This window comes from Scyliorhinus canicula, chromosome 11 (genome assembly GCF_902713615.1).
Source record: "Scyliorhinus canicula chromosome 11, sScyCan1.1, whole genome shotgun sequence".
Lineage (NCBI taxonomy): Eukaryota > Metazoa > Chordata > Chondrichthyes > Carcharhiniformes > Scyliorhinidae > Scyliorhinus > Scyliorhinus canicula.
The window spans coordinates 153680125-153695706 of NC_052156.1; the positions used below are offsets into that span (position 1 = coordinate 153680125).

Here is a 15582-nt window from a genome sequence, read left to right on the forward strand (position 1 = left end):
TGGGGAAGGCGCCGGGGCCGGATGGGTTTCCGGTCGAATTTCATAAAATGTACGCAGACCTGCTGGGCCCCCTGTTGGTTAGGACCTTTAACGAGGCAAGGGAGGTGGGGGCTTTACCCCGACTATGTCACGGGCGCTGATTTCCTTGATCCTTAAGCGGGCAAGGACCCCCTGCAGCGTGGATCATATAGGCCGATCTCGCTGTTAAATGTGGATGCCAAGCTGTTGGCGAAGATCTTGGCCACAAGGATAGAGGACTGTGTGCCGGGGGTCATTCATGAGGACCAGACGGGGTTTGTGAAGGGAAGGCAGCTGAACACCAATATACGTAGACTTCTGAATGTTATAATGATGCCAGCGGTAGAAGGGGAGGCGGAGATAGTGGTGACATTAGACGTGGAGAAGGCCTTTGATAGGGTTAAGTGGGGGTACTTGTGGGAGGTGCTGGAAAGGTTTGGGATCGAGGAAGGGTTTGTCAGTTGGGTGAGGCTGTTATATGAGGCCCCGATGGCGAGCGTAGCCATGAATAGGAGGAGGTCGGACTACTTTCGGTTGTACCGGGGGACGAGACAGGGGTGTCCCCTGTCCCCCTTGCTCTTTGCGTTGGCAATTGAGCCCCTGGCCATGGCATTGAGGGAGTCGGGGAATTGGAGGGGTCTGGTGCGGGGTGGGGAGGAGCACCCAGTGTCAGTTTACGCAGATGACTTGTTGCTATATGTGGCGGACCCAGTGGGTGGAATGCCGGAGGTGATGAAGATTCTCAGGGAATTTGGGGGCTTTTCAGGGTACAAGCTCAACCTGGGTAAGAGTGAGTTGTTCGTCGGCACCCGGGGGATCAGGAGGAGGGGATTGGTAGGCTCCCACTGAAAAGGGCAGGGAGGAGCTTTAGGTACCTGGGAGTCCAGGTGGCTAGGAGCGGGGGGGGGCTCTACACAAACTTAACCTCACAAGGCTGGTGGAGCAAATGGAGGAGGAGTTTAAAAGATGGGACATGTTGCCGCTGTCGCTGGCGGGCAGGGTGCAGTCAGTCAAGGTGACGGTGCTCCCGAGGTTTTTGTTCCTGTTCCAGTACCGCCCCATCCTTATCCCGAAGGCCTTTTTTAGGAAGGTCAATAGGAGTATTACGGGATTTGTATGGGCGCATGGGACTCCGAGGGTGAGAAGGGTGTTTTTGGAGCGGGGCAGGGATAGGGGGGGATGGCGCTGCCCAACCTCTGTGGGTACTATTGGGCTGCCAATGCAGCGATGGTGCATAAGTGGGTAATGGACGGGGAAGGGGCAGCATGGAAGAGGATGGAGATGGCATCCTGTGTGGACACGAGCCTGGAGGCGCTGGTAACGGCGCGTTGCCGCTCCCTCCAACGAGGTATACCACGAGCCCGGTGGTGGCGGCTACCCTCAAAATTTGGGGGCAATGGAGACGTCATAGAGGGGAGGTGGGAGGCTCGACGGAGTCCCCGATACGGGGGAACCACCGGTTTGTTCCAGAAACCGCACTGATGGCGGGTTTCTTAGCTGGCACAGGGTAGGTATTAAGAGGTTGGGGGACCTGTTTGTAGATGGGAGGTTTGCGAGCTTGGGTGAGTTAGAGGGGAAGTTTGGGCTCCCCCCGGGGAACATGTTTAGGTACATGCAGGTCAAGGCGTTTGCCAGGCGGCAAGGGGAGGGGTTCCCTCTGTTGCCCCCACGTGGGGTACGGGACAGGGTGCTCTCGGGGGTGTGGGTTGGAGGAGGGAGGATTTTGGACGTGTACCACGTAATGCAGGAGGTAGATGAGGCCTCGGCGGAGGAACTGAAGGGTAAATGGGAAGAGGAGCTGGGTGAGGAGATTGAGGAGGGGACGTGGGCAGATGCCCTGGAAAGGGTGAATTCCTCCTCTTCTTGTGCGAGGCTTAGCCTCATACAGTTCAAAGTGTTACATAGGGCTCATATGACCGGGACGAGGATGAGCAGGTTCTTCGGGGGCGAAGACAGGTGTGCTAGGTGCTCGGGGAGCTCAGCGAACCATGCCCATATGTTCTGGGCATGCCCAGCGCTGAGGGTATTTTGGAAGGGGGTAGCAAACACGGTGTTGAGGGATCCAGGGTCGAGCCAGGCTGGGGGCTCGTGATATTTGGGGTAGCAGTGGATCCGGGAGTGTAGGAGGCGAAAGAGGCCGGTGTTCTGGACTTTGCGTGCCAAGTAGCCCGGCGGAGGATTTTGCTTCAGTGGAAGGATGCGAGGCCCCCAAGCGCGGAGGCCTGGATCAATGATATGGCGGGGTTCATCAAATTGGAGAGGGTGAAATTTGCCCTGAGGGGATCAGTACAGGGGTTTTTTAGGCGGTGGCAGCCTTTCCTTGACTTCCCGGCAGAACGATAGGAAAATAGGCCGGCAGCAATCCGGGGGGGGGGGGGGGGCTGTTTCGGTGGAGGGGAGAAATGTGTACATGTGTTTGTTGAATATGCCGGGTGCTAATCTATTTCTTCTTTTTGTAGTTACTGGGGGGGGGGGGGGGGGGTTGGGTTTTGGGGGTTTTTATTTTTGTCAATACTGTTTTCTTGTTGATATTTTGTGTTGTTGATATTTTGTGAAAATCTAAATAAAAATTATTTTTAAAAAAACATTTACATTGAGCAGCCTTGTCAATTTGTTCACATACATTACAGTGCTTTCCCAATGGAAAATGTACCATAATGCAGTTAAAAATGTTACTAAATGTTCTATCAGTCTGTGCTGTCAACTGTTCTACTGTGATTTAAATGGCTCTGGCTGATTTAAAAATACCTTATTTTGACACCTGAAAAAAATGTACATTTGAAGAAATTCTAATCGATGGTTACTCAGCTTTGAAACCGAAGCGAGCACTTGCTGTTCTTTCCTTCCTAGAGAGAAGTCTATTTGCACAGCCGTGACCCTTGGTAAATTTTCAAGCGTTAATGTGCTTTAGCACAGTAGCTAATTCATTCATCGGAGAATGAATGACACTTTCAAGACGTTGGAATAAGATGTTGTCCCATTAATGTGATTCCGGGTTTGTTGGCATAAGTTAATAGGATTACAAATATTACAAAGAGTTTTTCCACATGGCAGAATCCTTTTTTCTCAATCAATGATATGGAGGCTCTTTTATTAATTTCTTTCCCCAAGGAATGTAAAATATTTTCCATTGGTGGTACATGGAATTCGAGGACTGCACATAATGCAAACGCGGTGAGTGACTATTGTCATGTGTGTCCCTTTAAGAAAGGTTTAGTCTCTTATCATGTGACTTGTAACCCATTGGGTTGCGGCTGTCAGGTGAAAGGGTTTTTTTTTAGGTTTCAGTTTCAGTTTGATTGCTTTGGATTGCAGAAGGAGAAATAAGCATGTTTCTCTGTTTTCATTTTAAACGCTGTTCCAGTGAAAAGCACTTTGGTTGTGGCTAACTGCCTTGGTAACTTTACAGATATAGTTGCTTTCCGGAAGGAGTTTGAATCTGCTGGTTGGACCTGGATCAGAATTTCAGGAAAGGGACCAGCCCCATTCAAGTGAGAATACAGTGGGCTGGCCACGCCCTTGAAAAGGGGTTTTGGTTTAATTGGATTTTGTTATTGAATTGGAACAGCTAAGGGGGAATTTATTAAGTGTTATACAGGCAGCACGATGGCACAGTGGGTTAGCGCTGATGCCTCACGGCGCCGAGGTCCCAGGTTCGATCCCGGCTCTGGGTCACTGTCCGTGTGGAGTTTGCACATTCTCCCCGTGTTTATGTGGGTTTCGCCCCCACAACCCAAAGATGTCCAGAGTAGGTGGATTGGCCATGCTAAATTGCTCTTTAATTGGAAAAAATGAATTGGGTACTCTAAATTTATTTTTTAAAAAAGTGTTATACATAGATTACTGCAACTGTGTGGCGTCTTCATGTTCGTAATTGATAAAAATTCTTGCTGTGTTACATATATAACATATATATGTTAACTACATTCTTAGAATAAATCTTGTTTTGATTAAAGTGTCGAGGAAGATTGATGAATCACACCTACAGTGAAGGCTTTTGTGCTCATCCTTGCCAAATTCAACATAAAGGTTGTAGGTCAGGTGAACTTCAGAATACACTTTGGAGTTTCTAAGCTCTAGCCCATAACAGAATAGAGGATATGTGGGTGGCAGAAAGGTGGCACGCCTGATCTGAGAGGGCATGTAGGATACATGGGAACACAAATACGGCATAGGTGATTATTTTTATTATTTATTTATGTGGCAAGGATTATCTGAGAGGGCATGGAAAATACATGAGAGCATTTCGCTGGCATGGATGATCTGAAGAGGCATGTGCTGGCAAGAGATGGGTAGGGGTTGAGGAATGAGTTTTAAGGGACCTTAAAACACTATTGGAACAGGGATATGGTGTTGGAGAACCAAGGCGTGCCTTTCCACTGGCCTGTCTCCACACCCATACTCCTCATGCATTCCAGTTCGGCTCGTAAACTACACTGCATATCGAACTCAGGTGTGAAATGACAAAATCAGTGTGTGGAGTCATGTGGGTCAGGTGTAGTTTGTGAGCTGCAAAAGTGCGCAGGTCAACCTTATGGACGATTCGGCACATAAGGTTTAAAAAGCGTTCACGCGATACATTCCTTGGGGTTTAGAGTGGTCATAAATTAATCTTCAGAACCTGCCATGAAATTAAAACTTTCCAACAAAACTAAACTGTGACTACAGAAACAAAACAAAACAATGAAAAACTGTAGTGTGTTTGTAAATGTACAGCAGGTTCAGCAGTTTGTATGCAAGTGCACTGAGGCCCAATAATAAAAGTAATGTTTTAAAACTGGTCTATTCCAATGAGTAAAGTTGCATTACAGGAACACGAGCATTTCCATATAGTTGGCCCTATTAGTAATTGCCAAAGAATTATTCAATTTACCTTATCCGTTGCTTTCACCTTTTTATAATCCAGTTCAGTCAGCTTCTGCACCATGAAGAGGATCCAGAATAAATAATCAGGATATTCCTTTTTGGAAAATACAACAAGATATGGCTTACTGCAAGGATTGAATTTAGAATAGCTTCATAGAAAGTACTATACTGGATTGGGCACACAGCCAAGCGGTTTTCCCCTGGGATCTTTTTGTGGTTTAATTTCTAACATTTGAATACTCTGTGAAATTTATTTCCAAGAAACTTATATTTCTTACTGTGCACTGGAAGATTTTTTTTGAACTGTTGAGATGCAACGTGGCTTTGGACATCACCAAGATTGAAAAGAATAGACAGACAAGAGAAACCAGAAGTAGCATTGGTTTGAAAATTCTGCAGATTTTTGGAGGAAAGGCAGCTCAAGGGAAATAAGGAGCTCAATAGTTCTGTGATCATGGGAAGGAATTCGATCAGAGTCTCATTTCAACATTGTCAGAATACAACAGGAGGAATAGGTTGCAAGACTTTGTATTTGGAGTTAAAGGTGAATGCTATTCCGAGGAATAACTCACACAGACCTGGAGGGCCCTATGCCGTGCACCAAGTCTGATCTCAGACAGGATGGCATTGAATAGGATTGCAAATGGCCTCAGCATCATTGGACCATGGCAGAGGAATGGCACTTTCAATGAAAAACTGATCAGAAACTCCTGGTTTAAGTGAATTTGTTCTGGATGTTGGAACAAAAATAGAGATGTGCTTAGTTGGGGTGTCTTTAGGGTGCAATATATTGCTGACACTGGCATTTGAAGATCATTCATTAAAATGTAGTTAATTGGGCAAGGTTACAAGAGTTGCTTAGCTTCAGGTGGTGGAGGAATTGTGGATTTGTGGGGAGGGAAGGCATATACCTCACACTGTTAATAGTTAAAATAAATCTGCAACACATATCAGAACTAAAATTAAACAAATGTAGATGATTAATAACTTAAAATTCACAGTAAGTATGTAATGCAGATGAGCATTTAAAAACTGTGAAGCATATGTCAAATGCAGATAAAAATAAAAATGTCTCGTAAGTTTCAAATTATTTCAAATAAATAACGATATTCATGTTATAAATGAGATCAGTCCTTACTTAATTAAAATATGAGCGGAGCTAAATTTTGCAGAAAAACACTTAATAACATTTTTAATAAAGTATTCATATGCAAACCCTATTTTTTTCTTTCTGATAAGGTTTCTTGAACAAGTTTAGATTCTATTCCTTTTATTTTCTGCACCTTTGAAAAGACCAGGTTTGTCCTGGATTTTTTGAATTGACAAAGGACACTGACCTTTTGTTCCCTCAGCAGCGGTGGAGATTTGAAAAATCATAACATTTCCCACAGATTTGAAGGATTTTCACTGCCGGAGATGAAGCAGAAATGGCAAGTCCTAGGCTCAGTCTCCCTTTAAATGATTGAACTTCACCATGGAGCTCTTCCCTTCCAATGGAAGATTCATAACTCGGGTCTTAACGATAGTTCTTTTTTAAAAATGTTTTAATAATCTTTATTAGTGTCACAAGTAGGCTTACGTTAACTGAAATGAAGTTACTGTGCAAATCCCCGGGTCACCCCACTGCGGCACCTGTTCGGTTGCACTGAGGGAGAATTCAGAATGTCCAATTCACCTAACAAGCACATCTTTTGGGTCTTGTGGGAAGAAACAGGAGCATCTGGAAGAAACACACGCAGGCACAGGGAGAACATGCAGACTCCACACAGACAGTGACCCAAGCCAGGAATCGAGCTTGGATCCCAATACTCCAAATCCCGGTTTCCAATTAAGGGACAATTTAACTTGGCCAATCCACCTACCCTGCACATCTTTGTGTTACATAGATACATAGAAGTTAGGAGCAGGAGGAGGCCTTTTGGCTCTTCGAGCCTGCTCCGCCATTCATCACGATCATGGCCTATCATCCAACTCAATAGCCTAATCCTGCTTTCTACACATAGCCTTTGATCCCATTCTCCCCAATTGTGGGTTGTGGGGGTGAACCCACACAGACAGGGAGAATGTGAAAACTCCCACATGGACAGTGACCCGGGGCCGGGATCAAACCCAGGTCCTCAGCACCGTGAGGCAGCGGTGCTAACCACTGCACCACCTGTGCTGCTCTCTTAACAGTAGTTTCAAGAACGCAATTAAGACAACATCAACTTTGTATCAAACTATAGTTTCTTCAAAAATGAGTGACCAACCAAGCACCAGAGATTTTAATTTGACCTTAATGCTCTTTTTTATGATTAAAAATAGCAGCCGAGAAATAACTGTTGTTATATTATACAAACTTTTAGCACCTGTTTAAATCATAAATTATTTACAGGTCGTTGATGTGTTATTAATGAGCCCCTAGGCTGGTGTGTCAATTCCAGCCCCATTTCACCTAGAGTCGTAACACAAGTGAAATTAGATATTATTTTGAAATTGCTGAGGACTTGGTTGAGCTCAATAAACTGCAGTCCCCAGGTTTGTAACTTTAACATAATAACATTTTATTATTGAACAGTAATAGAAATCAACTGACAAAATGTGCCGACCTAATAATGTGACTACCTAATACTCCTTACCCAATACCCCCCCCCCCCCCCCCCCTTCCAGCTCACCCATTCTACTCACAAAGACACCATAAAGGCAAAGGGTGTGGAGAGGGAAGAAAAATTATGATAAAGTGAAAAGGATACAAGGGGCTGGATTCTCCGACGCCCCCCCCCCCCCCCACCCCCGGCCGGGTCGGAGAATCGCTGGGGGGGAGGCGTAAATCCCGCCCCCGCTGTCTCCGGCACCAGAGATTCGGCGGGGGCGGGAATCGCGCCGCGCCGGTCGGTGGGGCCCCCCCCCGGCGATTCTCCGGCCCACGATGGGCCGAAGTCCCACTGCTGTAATGCCTCTCTCGCCGGCGTGAATTAAAACACCTCCCTTACCAGCGGGACTGTAGCGTGGGCGGGCTGCGGGGTCCTGGGGGAGGGGCGCGGGTCGATCTGGCCCCAGGGGGTGCCCCCACGGTGGCCTGGCCCGCGATCAGCGCCTACCGATCGGCGGGCAGGCCTGTGCTGTGGGGGCACTCTTTTCCTTCCCCGTTGGCCATAGCTTTCACGATGGCGGACGCGAAAGTGACTCCCTCCCCTGCGCATGCGCGGCCGGCGAAGTCCCTTCGGCCTCGACTCCGGCGTGAGCCTAGCCCCTCAAGGTTAGTGCTTGGCCCCTAAAGGGCCGACACCGGAGTGGTTCACGGGACCCCTGCCCCGCCGGCTAGGGGAGAATCCCGGCCAAGGTCTCCAATGCACTATGATGGGTTTCAGTTAAAGTCTTTCAGAAGTTCAAGCTTTTGCTTCGATACTTCTTCCTTCTAAGCTTGAGGGGGTTTTCTCTGGCAAGGCTGCCTACTTTCTTTGTAGATTCAAGATCATTTCAAATATATAGTGAAGATGTGCCAGCATTCACGGGTTTTAGAACGATAAGGCAGACCTTTATTTCAGCAGGAAAAGAGAGAGTACAGAAAATGTCTTCTTTGTTCAGGTTTAAACACTTCAGCCCAGCTCTCTCAGAAGCATCCCGCAGGAACCAATCACTAACTGTTGTCAGCCAGAACCCTGTCCCTGGTCAACGTATCAGTTGCCAGCCAGCCAATCAAATCAATTTCTTCCAAAGCAGGTTCTTAAGATTTCCTCAGCGCCGATGGGTCTCCATTTTTCTCTCCAAAAATATAAATCTTGGATCACAGTGCCCTGACGAGCAAGCTACCTCAGCTTAAGTTCACTGCTTGAAAGGCGCATTCAGATTTTGAGTCCAAAAATAATAAAAAGAAAAGAAATGGGAACAAAGGGAAATCAAAAGGAAGGACTCTAACATAGAGGGATGAAACATCTTCGCAAGGACATTTCATACCAAGGTACATGACACAAAACACACATCCATTCATCCTTCCTTTCCCACTACCAGTTCCCCTAATTCTTATATCTGCCGCTTATCAACATTTAAACTTAACTATAGGGCCGCTGAATTTCCTGACAATCCATCCACCATATTGTTCTTTCCAGGGATATAGAGGCTTTTCACAGTAACTTCATTGAAGCCTACTTGTGACAATAAGCAATTATTATTACGTACAATTTTAACATCAAAAGGTTGCAACAATAAACTCCAACTCTAAGCATTCAGCGTTTTAATTTTTTAAAAATTGATTTGCTACTCTAAAATATGATTGTGGTGTGACTTCCATCTCTGGTGGTGGACTCTGTTTTGCCATCGCCCTGGTCACCACACATATTGGAGAAATATGTGGAAACTATTCCTCTAATTGTACTGTCTGCTTATCTTCCCTCCCTGGGTGAAACCACAGCCTTCACTCTTGCCAACTCGTTCCTCAAAAGTATATCTACTCCATCCACTGTAAACTTCTTTTTTTATATATAAATGTTTTTTATTGGGTTTTTGAATAAAGTATATTTACCGTTATGTACAGAAAATAGAATACATACATATACATAGAAGAGAAGGGAACACGCACAAAAAGGGAACACCCTAGTAGGGTATTATGTGCTAGCTCAACAACAGCCGCTCTGTACAATTGGCAATCTTGTTTTTAGCACATAAGTAGGCATCTGTTTTTGGGGGGGGGGGGCGTGGGAAATTGGGGTGGGGGTATATATACATTTGGGCGCCGGGGAAACAGATACAGAACAATTACAGAGGGCAATACGCGAATGGATCTGGTGTTGGTGTTGTCGATTGCTTCTCCCGGACGGTTTTCGCTGCCGTTGTCATCTCGTGATCACCTCCGCTTCAGCCGTTCGTGGCGTCTTTTGCCGGATTTTCCTTGTTCTCTGCTCCTGTAGATGCCAAGTTTGTTATTGTTTCCTGTGCCCTCCTTCCAGCTATCATTCCCTTGCCTCCCCCCCCCCCCCCCCCCCACCTCACTGGTTCCCCTCTATTGTTCCCTGTCTCCTCCCTCTTCCTTCTCCTGTGGTTCACCTTTCTTTTCTCTTAGGTTTGGCTACTATCCCCACCCCCCCGGTCTATCCCTCCCTCCCCCGCCTCGGCTATTTTTCCCTGATTCTTGGCTACCTGGCTATTCTTCTGCTTGTTCGTTGGCCACAAACAGGTCGCGGAACAATTGGGTGAACGGCTCCCATGTTCTGTGGAAGCCGTCGTCAGATCCTCAGATGGTAAAATTTGATTTTCTCCATTTGGAGAGATTCTGAGAGGTCAGACAGCCAGTCTGCAGCTTTGGGTGGTGCTGCTGACCACCAGCCAAACAGGATTCTACGGCGGGCGATCAGGGAGGCAAAGGCAAGGGCGTCCGCCCTCCTCTCCAGGAATAGATCTGGCTGGTCTGATACCCCGAAGACCGCCACTTTCGGGCATGGCTCCACCCTAATCCCCACTACTTTGGACATTGCCTCGAAGAAGGCTGTCCAGTACCCTGCAAGTCTGGGGCAAGACCAGAACATGTGGGAGTGGTTGGCCAGGCCTCCTTGGCACCATTCACATTTATCCTCCACCTCCGGGAAGAACCTACTCATACGAGTTCTTGTTAAGTGGGCTCTATGTACCACTTTCAGTTGCGCACGTGGAGGTGGAGTTGACCATATGCAGTGCTTCCAGAGTCTCCACCCTATTTCAATCCCCAGGTTCTCCTCCCATTTCTTTCTTGTTGCGTCCAGTACGGTGTCGGCCCTTTCTACCAGTCAGTCATACACGTCGCTACAGTTCCCTTTTTGTAGGATGCTTGCGTCCAGTAACTCTTCCAGTAATATCTGTCGTTGTGGATACGTCCTTGTCTCCTTTCGTAGGAAGTTTTTGAGTTGCAGGTACCTTAGCTCGTTCCCCCTGGCCGGCTGGAATTTCTCTGTCCATTGTTGCGACCCTGCCATCTGTGTATAGGTCCCTGACTGTCAGTGTCCCTCCGTCCTCTCCCCACTTTTTGAAGGTGGCGTCAGTCAGCGCTGGTGTGAACCTATGCTTGTTGCAGATGGGAGCTTTGTCCGATATTTTGGTCAGGCCAAATTGCTGCCGCAGTTGGTTCCAGGACTGGAGGATGGCTGTCACCACCGGGCTGCTGGAGTGTTTTTTGGGTGGGGATGGGAGTGCCGCTGTAGCGAGGGCCCGGAGGGAGGTCCCCATGCAGGAGGCTTCTTCCACACGCACCGACTCAGCTTCTGGTTCCTTGATCCATCCCCTTATTCGCCATCGCCGTTGAGTGGTAGAATTCTAGGGCTAGCCCCCCCCCCGATTTTGTTTTTTTAGGACCTGCTTTGGGATCCTAGTATTCTCCCCCCCCCCCCCCCCCCCCCCCCCCCCCCCCATCCCATACAAACGCCATGATTAGTTTGTCTAGTGCTTTGAAAAAAGCCTTAGCAAAGTAGATCGGGATGGATCTAAGTAGGAAGAGGTACTTGGGCAGCATGTTCATTTTGATCGTCTGGACTCTCCCGCGAGGGAGAGTGGGAGTGTGTTCCATCTTTGCAGGTCCTTTTTTACTTCCTCTGTCAGACTGGTGAGGTTCCATTTGTGGATCTCTTTCCAGTCATGGGCTATTTGGATCCCCAGGTCGCGAAATTTGTGTTGGGCTTGTTTGAACGGCAGTCCCGTTAGTGCTGCCCCCCCTCTTTGTGGGTGAACCGGGAAGATCTCGCTTTTGCTCATATTGAGTTTGTAGCCCGAGAAGTTGCCAAACTCTTTCAGGAGCGCGATGATTCCGTCTATGCTGCTTTGTGGATCCGAAATGTAGAGGAGCAGGTCATCAGCATAGAGTGAGACTCCATGCTCTCTGCCGCGCCTTTGGATCCCCCTCCAGCTTTATGATGCTCTGAGAGCAATTGCTAGTGGTTTGATCGCTAGAGCGAACAGCAGCGGGGACAGTGGGCATCCTTGTCTGGTGCCCCTGTGCAGCTGGAAGTATCGGGAGTTGGTGTTGTTAGTCCGTACGCTCGCCTTGCATAGGTATAGGAGCGTTGTATAGGAGTTTTACCGAGGAGGTGAACCCTGGTCCAAGCCTGAACCGCTCCAGTACCTCTATGAGGTATTTCCATTCAACCCTGTCGAAGGCCTTTTCTGCGTCTAGGGAGACGATCACCTCTGGTGTTCTCTCCCCGGATGGGATTATCATGTTTAGCAAGCGCCTGATGTTCGAGGTTAGCATGCCTACCTTTGACAAAACCCACCTAGTCCTTTGCGACCACTTCTGGTATGCAGTCTTCTAGCCTTTTGGCTAGGGTTTTGGCCAGTATTTTGGCACCTGCGTTCAGCAGTGAGATGGGTCTGTATGACCCACATTCCGATGGGTCTTTATCTTTGTTAGGTATCAGTGAGATTGAGGCCTGTGCTAGCATAGGTGGCAGTGTGCCCCTCGCTAGCGAGTCTGTGAACATCTCCCGCCGGTGCGGGGCCAGTGCTGTCGCAAATTCTTTGTAGAAGTATGCCGGGAACCCGTCTGGTCCCGGCGCCTTCCCCGCCTGCATGGAGCTAATGCTGTCCATGATCTCTCCCAGTGCTTTTGGTGCTTCCATGCCCTGTTTTCTGCCCTCCCCCACGACTGGTATGTCCAGTCCATCAAGGAACCGTTTCATCCCAGAGTCCCCCATTGGGGGCTCGGAGGTGTACAGCCCTTGGTAGAAGGCTTTGAATGTTTTGTTAATCTTTTCCGGTTCGGTTTCTAATGTGCCTCTGGGATCATTGATTTGTGCAATTTCTTTGGTGGCTGCCTGCTTTCTAAGCTGGTGTGCCAACAGGCGGCTGGCTTTGTCTCCGTGTTCGTATAGGGTCCCACGTGCCTGGTGGAGTTGGTGCACTGCTTTCCTGGTGGAGTGCAGATCAAAGTTCCTTTGTAGCTCTTTCCTCTCCGCCAGGAGTTCTATGGTCGGGGCCTCGGAGTATTTATGGTCTATCCCCAGTATGGAGTTGACCAGCTGCTGCCTGGCCGCCCTTTCCGCCCTGTCTCTTCGAGCTTTGAAAGCGATAATTTCCCCTCTTTGTTCTTTTAGCGCTTCCCAGAACGTGGAGGGTGAGACCTCTCCATTTTGCTTGTTCTCCGTGTACTCTGCTATGGCCTGTGATATCTTTTCGTTGAAGGCGTTGTCTGTTAGTAGGGCAATGTGCAACTGCCATGTAGTCTCCAGCCTCACGTCCATGTAGTGTGGAGCGTGGTAGGATATCACAATTGAGGAGTATTCCACTTTGTCTATCCCTGGAAGCACCGTTTTCTCTACCACAAAGAAGTCAATTCTGGTGTATATGTTGTGCACTGGGGAGAAGGAGAACTCCTTCTCCCCTTGGTGGGTGAACCTCCAGGGGTCCACCGCTCCCACCTGTTCCATAAAGTCATCGAGTTCCCTTGCCATGCTTGAAGTTTTCCCCATTTCAGAGCTTGATCTATCAGTCATTGGATCCTGTACACAGCTCCTGTGGGATTAACCATATTTACCTGGTGGACGCGTCCCTGCACTCCGGGGTTCCCTTTGTTAGGGGGCTGTCCAGGATGGCCGCTGTCACTGCTCTCTCCATGCGGTCAGATCCCTGCGTTCCGGGGTTTCTCTTTGTCCAGGGGGCACCCGACATGGCCGCCCACTGTGCATCCGCCACTCGGGTAGTCCTCTGCACTCTGGAGTCTCCCTTCGCCCTAGACCGTACTGGGTGGATGCTTGCAGCGATTCCTTGTTCCGAGCCTTTGGTTGTGGCACTTTGTAGCTCTATTGTTATTCTCTTTCTAGCCTTGTTTGTCGCTCCTTCCCTATGTCCCCCTCCTGGTCCCTCCCTTTCCCCCCCTTTTACTCCCCTTTCCCATATACCTCTCTTTTGTCCCTCTTTCCCTTGCTCCTATCCCCGTTTGCTCTCCTGTCTCTGTTGAGTGGTGGTTCCCCCCCCCCACCCCCAACGCCCAACGCCACCACCCCCACTCCCCCCCCCACCCTAATCGTTGTCTCTTGGGCTTCCAGCTTCTCCTCTTAGGCTTCCAGTCTCTCCTCTGCTCTGCCCAGGGCGAGCTGCACCTCTACCAGGGCTTTGGCCATTGCTGCCTGCACCGTGGCCTCCATGTCTGCCCGAGCCTCTGCCTTGTTTTCCAGCTCAGCGCCTTGGCAAAGGCTGCCTTCCAGTTCCAGTTCCACCCTGCCCCAAGGGGAAATAGCTCCTGTCTGCCCAGTTCTTTTTGTTGCGGCGAACCTTCCGTTCCACTGCTTTGTTTGCTGGTTAGCTCGTCTGAGTTGGCTCGCCCATGGCCCTTTCTGCTTCCGGTGCCCTTTCTCCCTCTGCTATGGCTACCTTCTGGCATTATTTCCCCCCTTTTTTCTCTCCCTCTTTCCCTTTTGTTTTCTCCTTCCCTTCTCTCCTTTAACACTTTTTTTCCCCCTCTTAAACCCCTTTTCAAAAGATTTTTTTTTTTTTTTAAAAGGAAGAAATGTTTTCCCCCCTTTCTCTTTACAGGTTTCCTCTTCAAAATGTTTTTGGGGAAGTTCTTTTTTTTTCCTCTCACTAACCCACACGCCGGGTCAGGAGGGTCGAGAGAGAGAGAGGCTTCTGGCTGGGCCGGGTGTCCTCCTTTGTTCCGCCGCCTGCCTTGTGGTAGCCGCCGGCTTGGGAGGGGGGGGTCAGTCCCTGCCGCTGGCTCAGTCCTCGCTCGGCCCCCGCGTTCTCCTGCCTTTCCTGCCGTTGGTGGTGGTGGGGGGGGGGTCGATCCCTGCCACTGGTTCGATCCCCATCGCTGGCTCAGTCCTCGCTCGGTCCCTGCGTTTTCTCCTGCTGTGCGCGGGGGGGGGGGGGGGGGGGGGGGGGGGGGGGGGGGCGGAGTGGAGAGCAGTCCGGCCGGTTTGCGCGTTTTGTTTCATTTTTTTTGTCTCACCCCTGGGAACGGGACGCGACCGTTGCCCGTGACCGCTCTCCTACCTCCCAAAGACAGATAATAATCCACTGGTAACTTCTTAACCACTCCGACAACTACTGGACCTGACAATAAATCACACTCCAATTTTACTTTATATAATGGAACTAAGATATAATCTCCACTTATCCCATTCACTAACACCTTAGATTTCATCAAACTCTCCGTAGGGAAAACCAAATCCCTCTCCAGTAAGTGAGTATGCGTAGCACCTGTGTCCCTTAAAATAGTTTTGGGTTTGGCTACATCATCTGATGAAAATGGGGTGATCTTTCTCTTGGAAAGAACCTTTTATATCTCCCATCTATCTCATTTGCTGCACCTGCTACCACAGCAGTGTTTATCTCAGATCTCCTAGTTCTAGTTAGAGGTACAGTTACCCTATAGTACTCTCCACTTGCGTTCCCTTGGAATTTTCTTGCAGCTTCCAACATGCTGAACGAACGTGTCCCACTTTATTGCAATGGTAACACCTAGGCTTTAAGAGTCTCACCTCTTAGTACCTTCCTTCCTGGTCTGAGAAGGATATCTCGGAGAAGTTCCAGCTATCCATTCCTTACTTTGGCTACCTACCTTCCTTTCACTCTCCCACTTCCTATCCTTTTGAAAATTATGGGGGTGACAGACCAAAGATTAAAATTTCTGGATCAGCTCATAATCGTCAGCCATTCGTGCGGCTTGTCTAGCGGACATAACCCTTTTGTCTTCAACATGGGTTCTTATCACAGAACGGAGTGAACTCTTAAATTCTTTATTATATACTGCATCACAAA

The 15582-nt window shown here is 48.6% G+C and overlaps 1 protein-coding gene across 1 annotated transcript in view; it reads right to left on the reverse strand.

Moving 5' to 3' along the window:
* Positions 1–15582, reverse strand: part of lrguk (leucine-rich repeats and guanylate kinase domain containing) — a 206177-nt gene that overhangs the window by 163571 nt on the left and 27024 nt on the right. The window contains exon 9 of the mRNA XM_038811806.1: positions 4892–4978. Coding sequence (XP_038667734.1) covers positions 4892–4978 — 87 coding nt within the window. The remainder of the gene's footprint in view (positions 1–4891; positions 4979–15582) is intronic.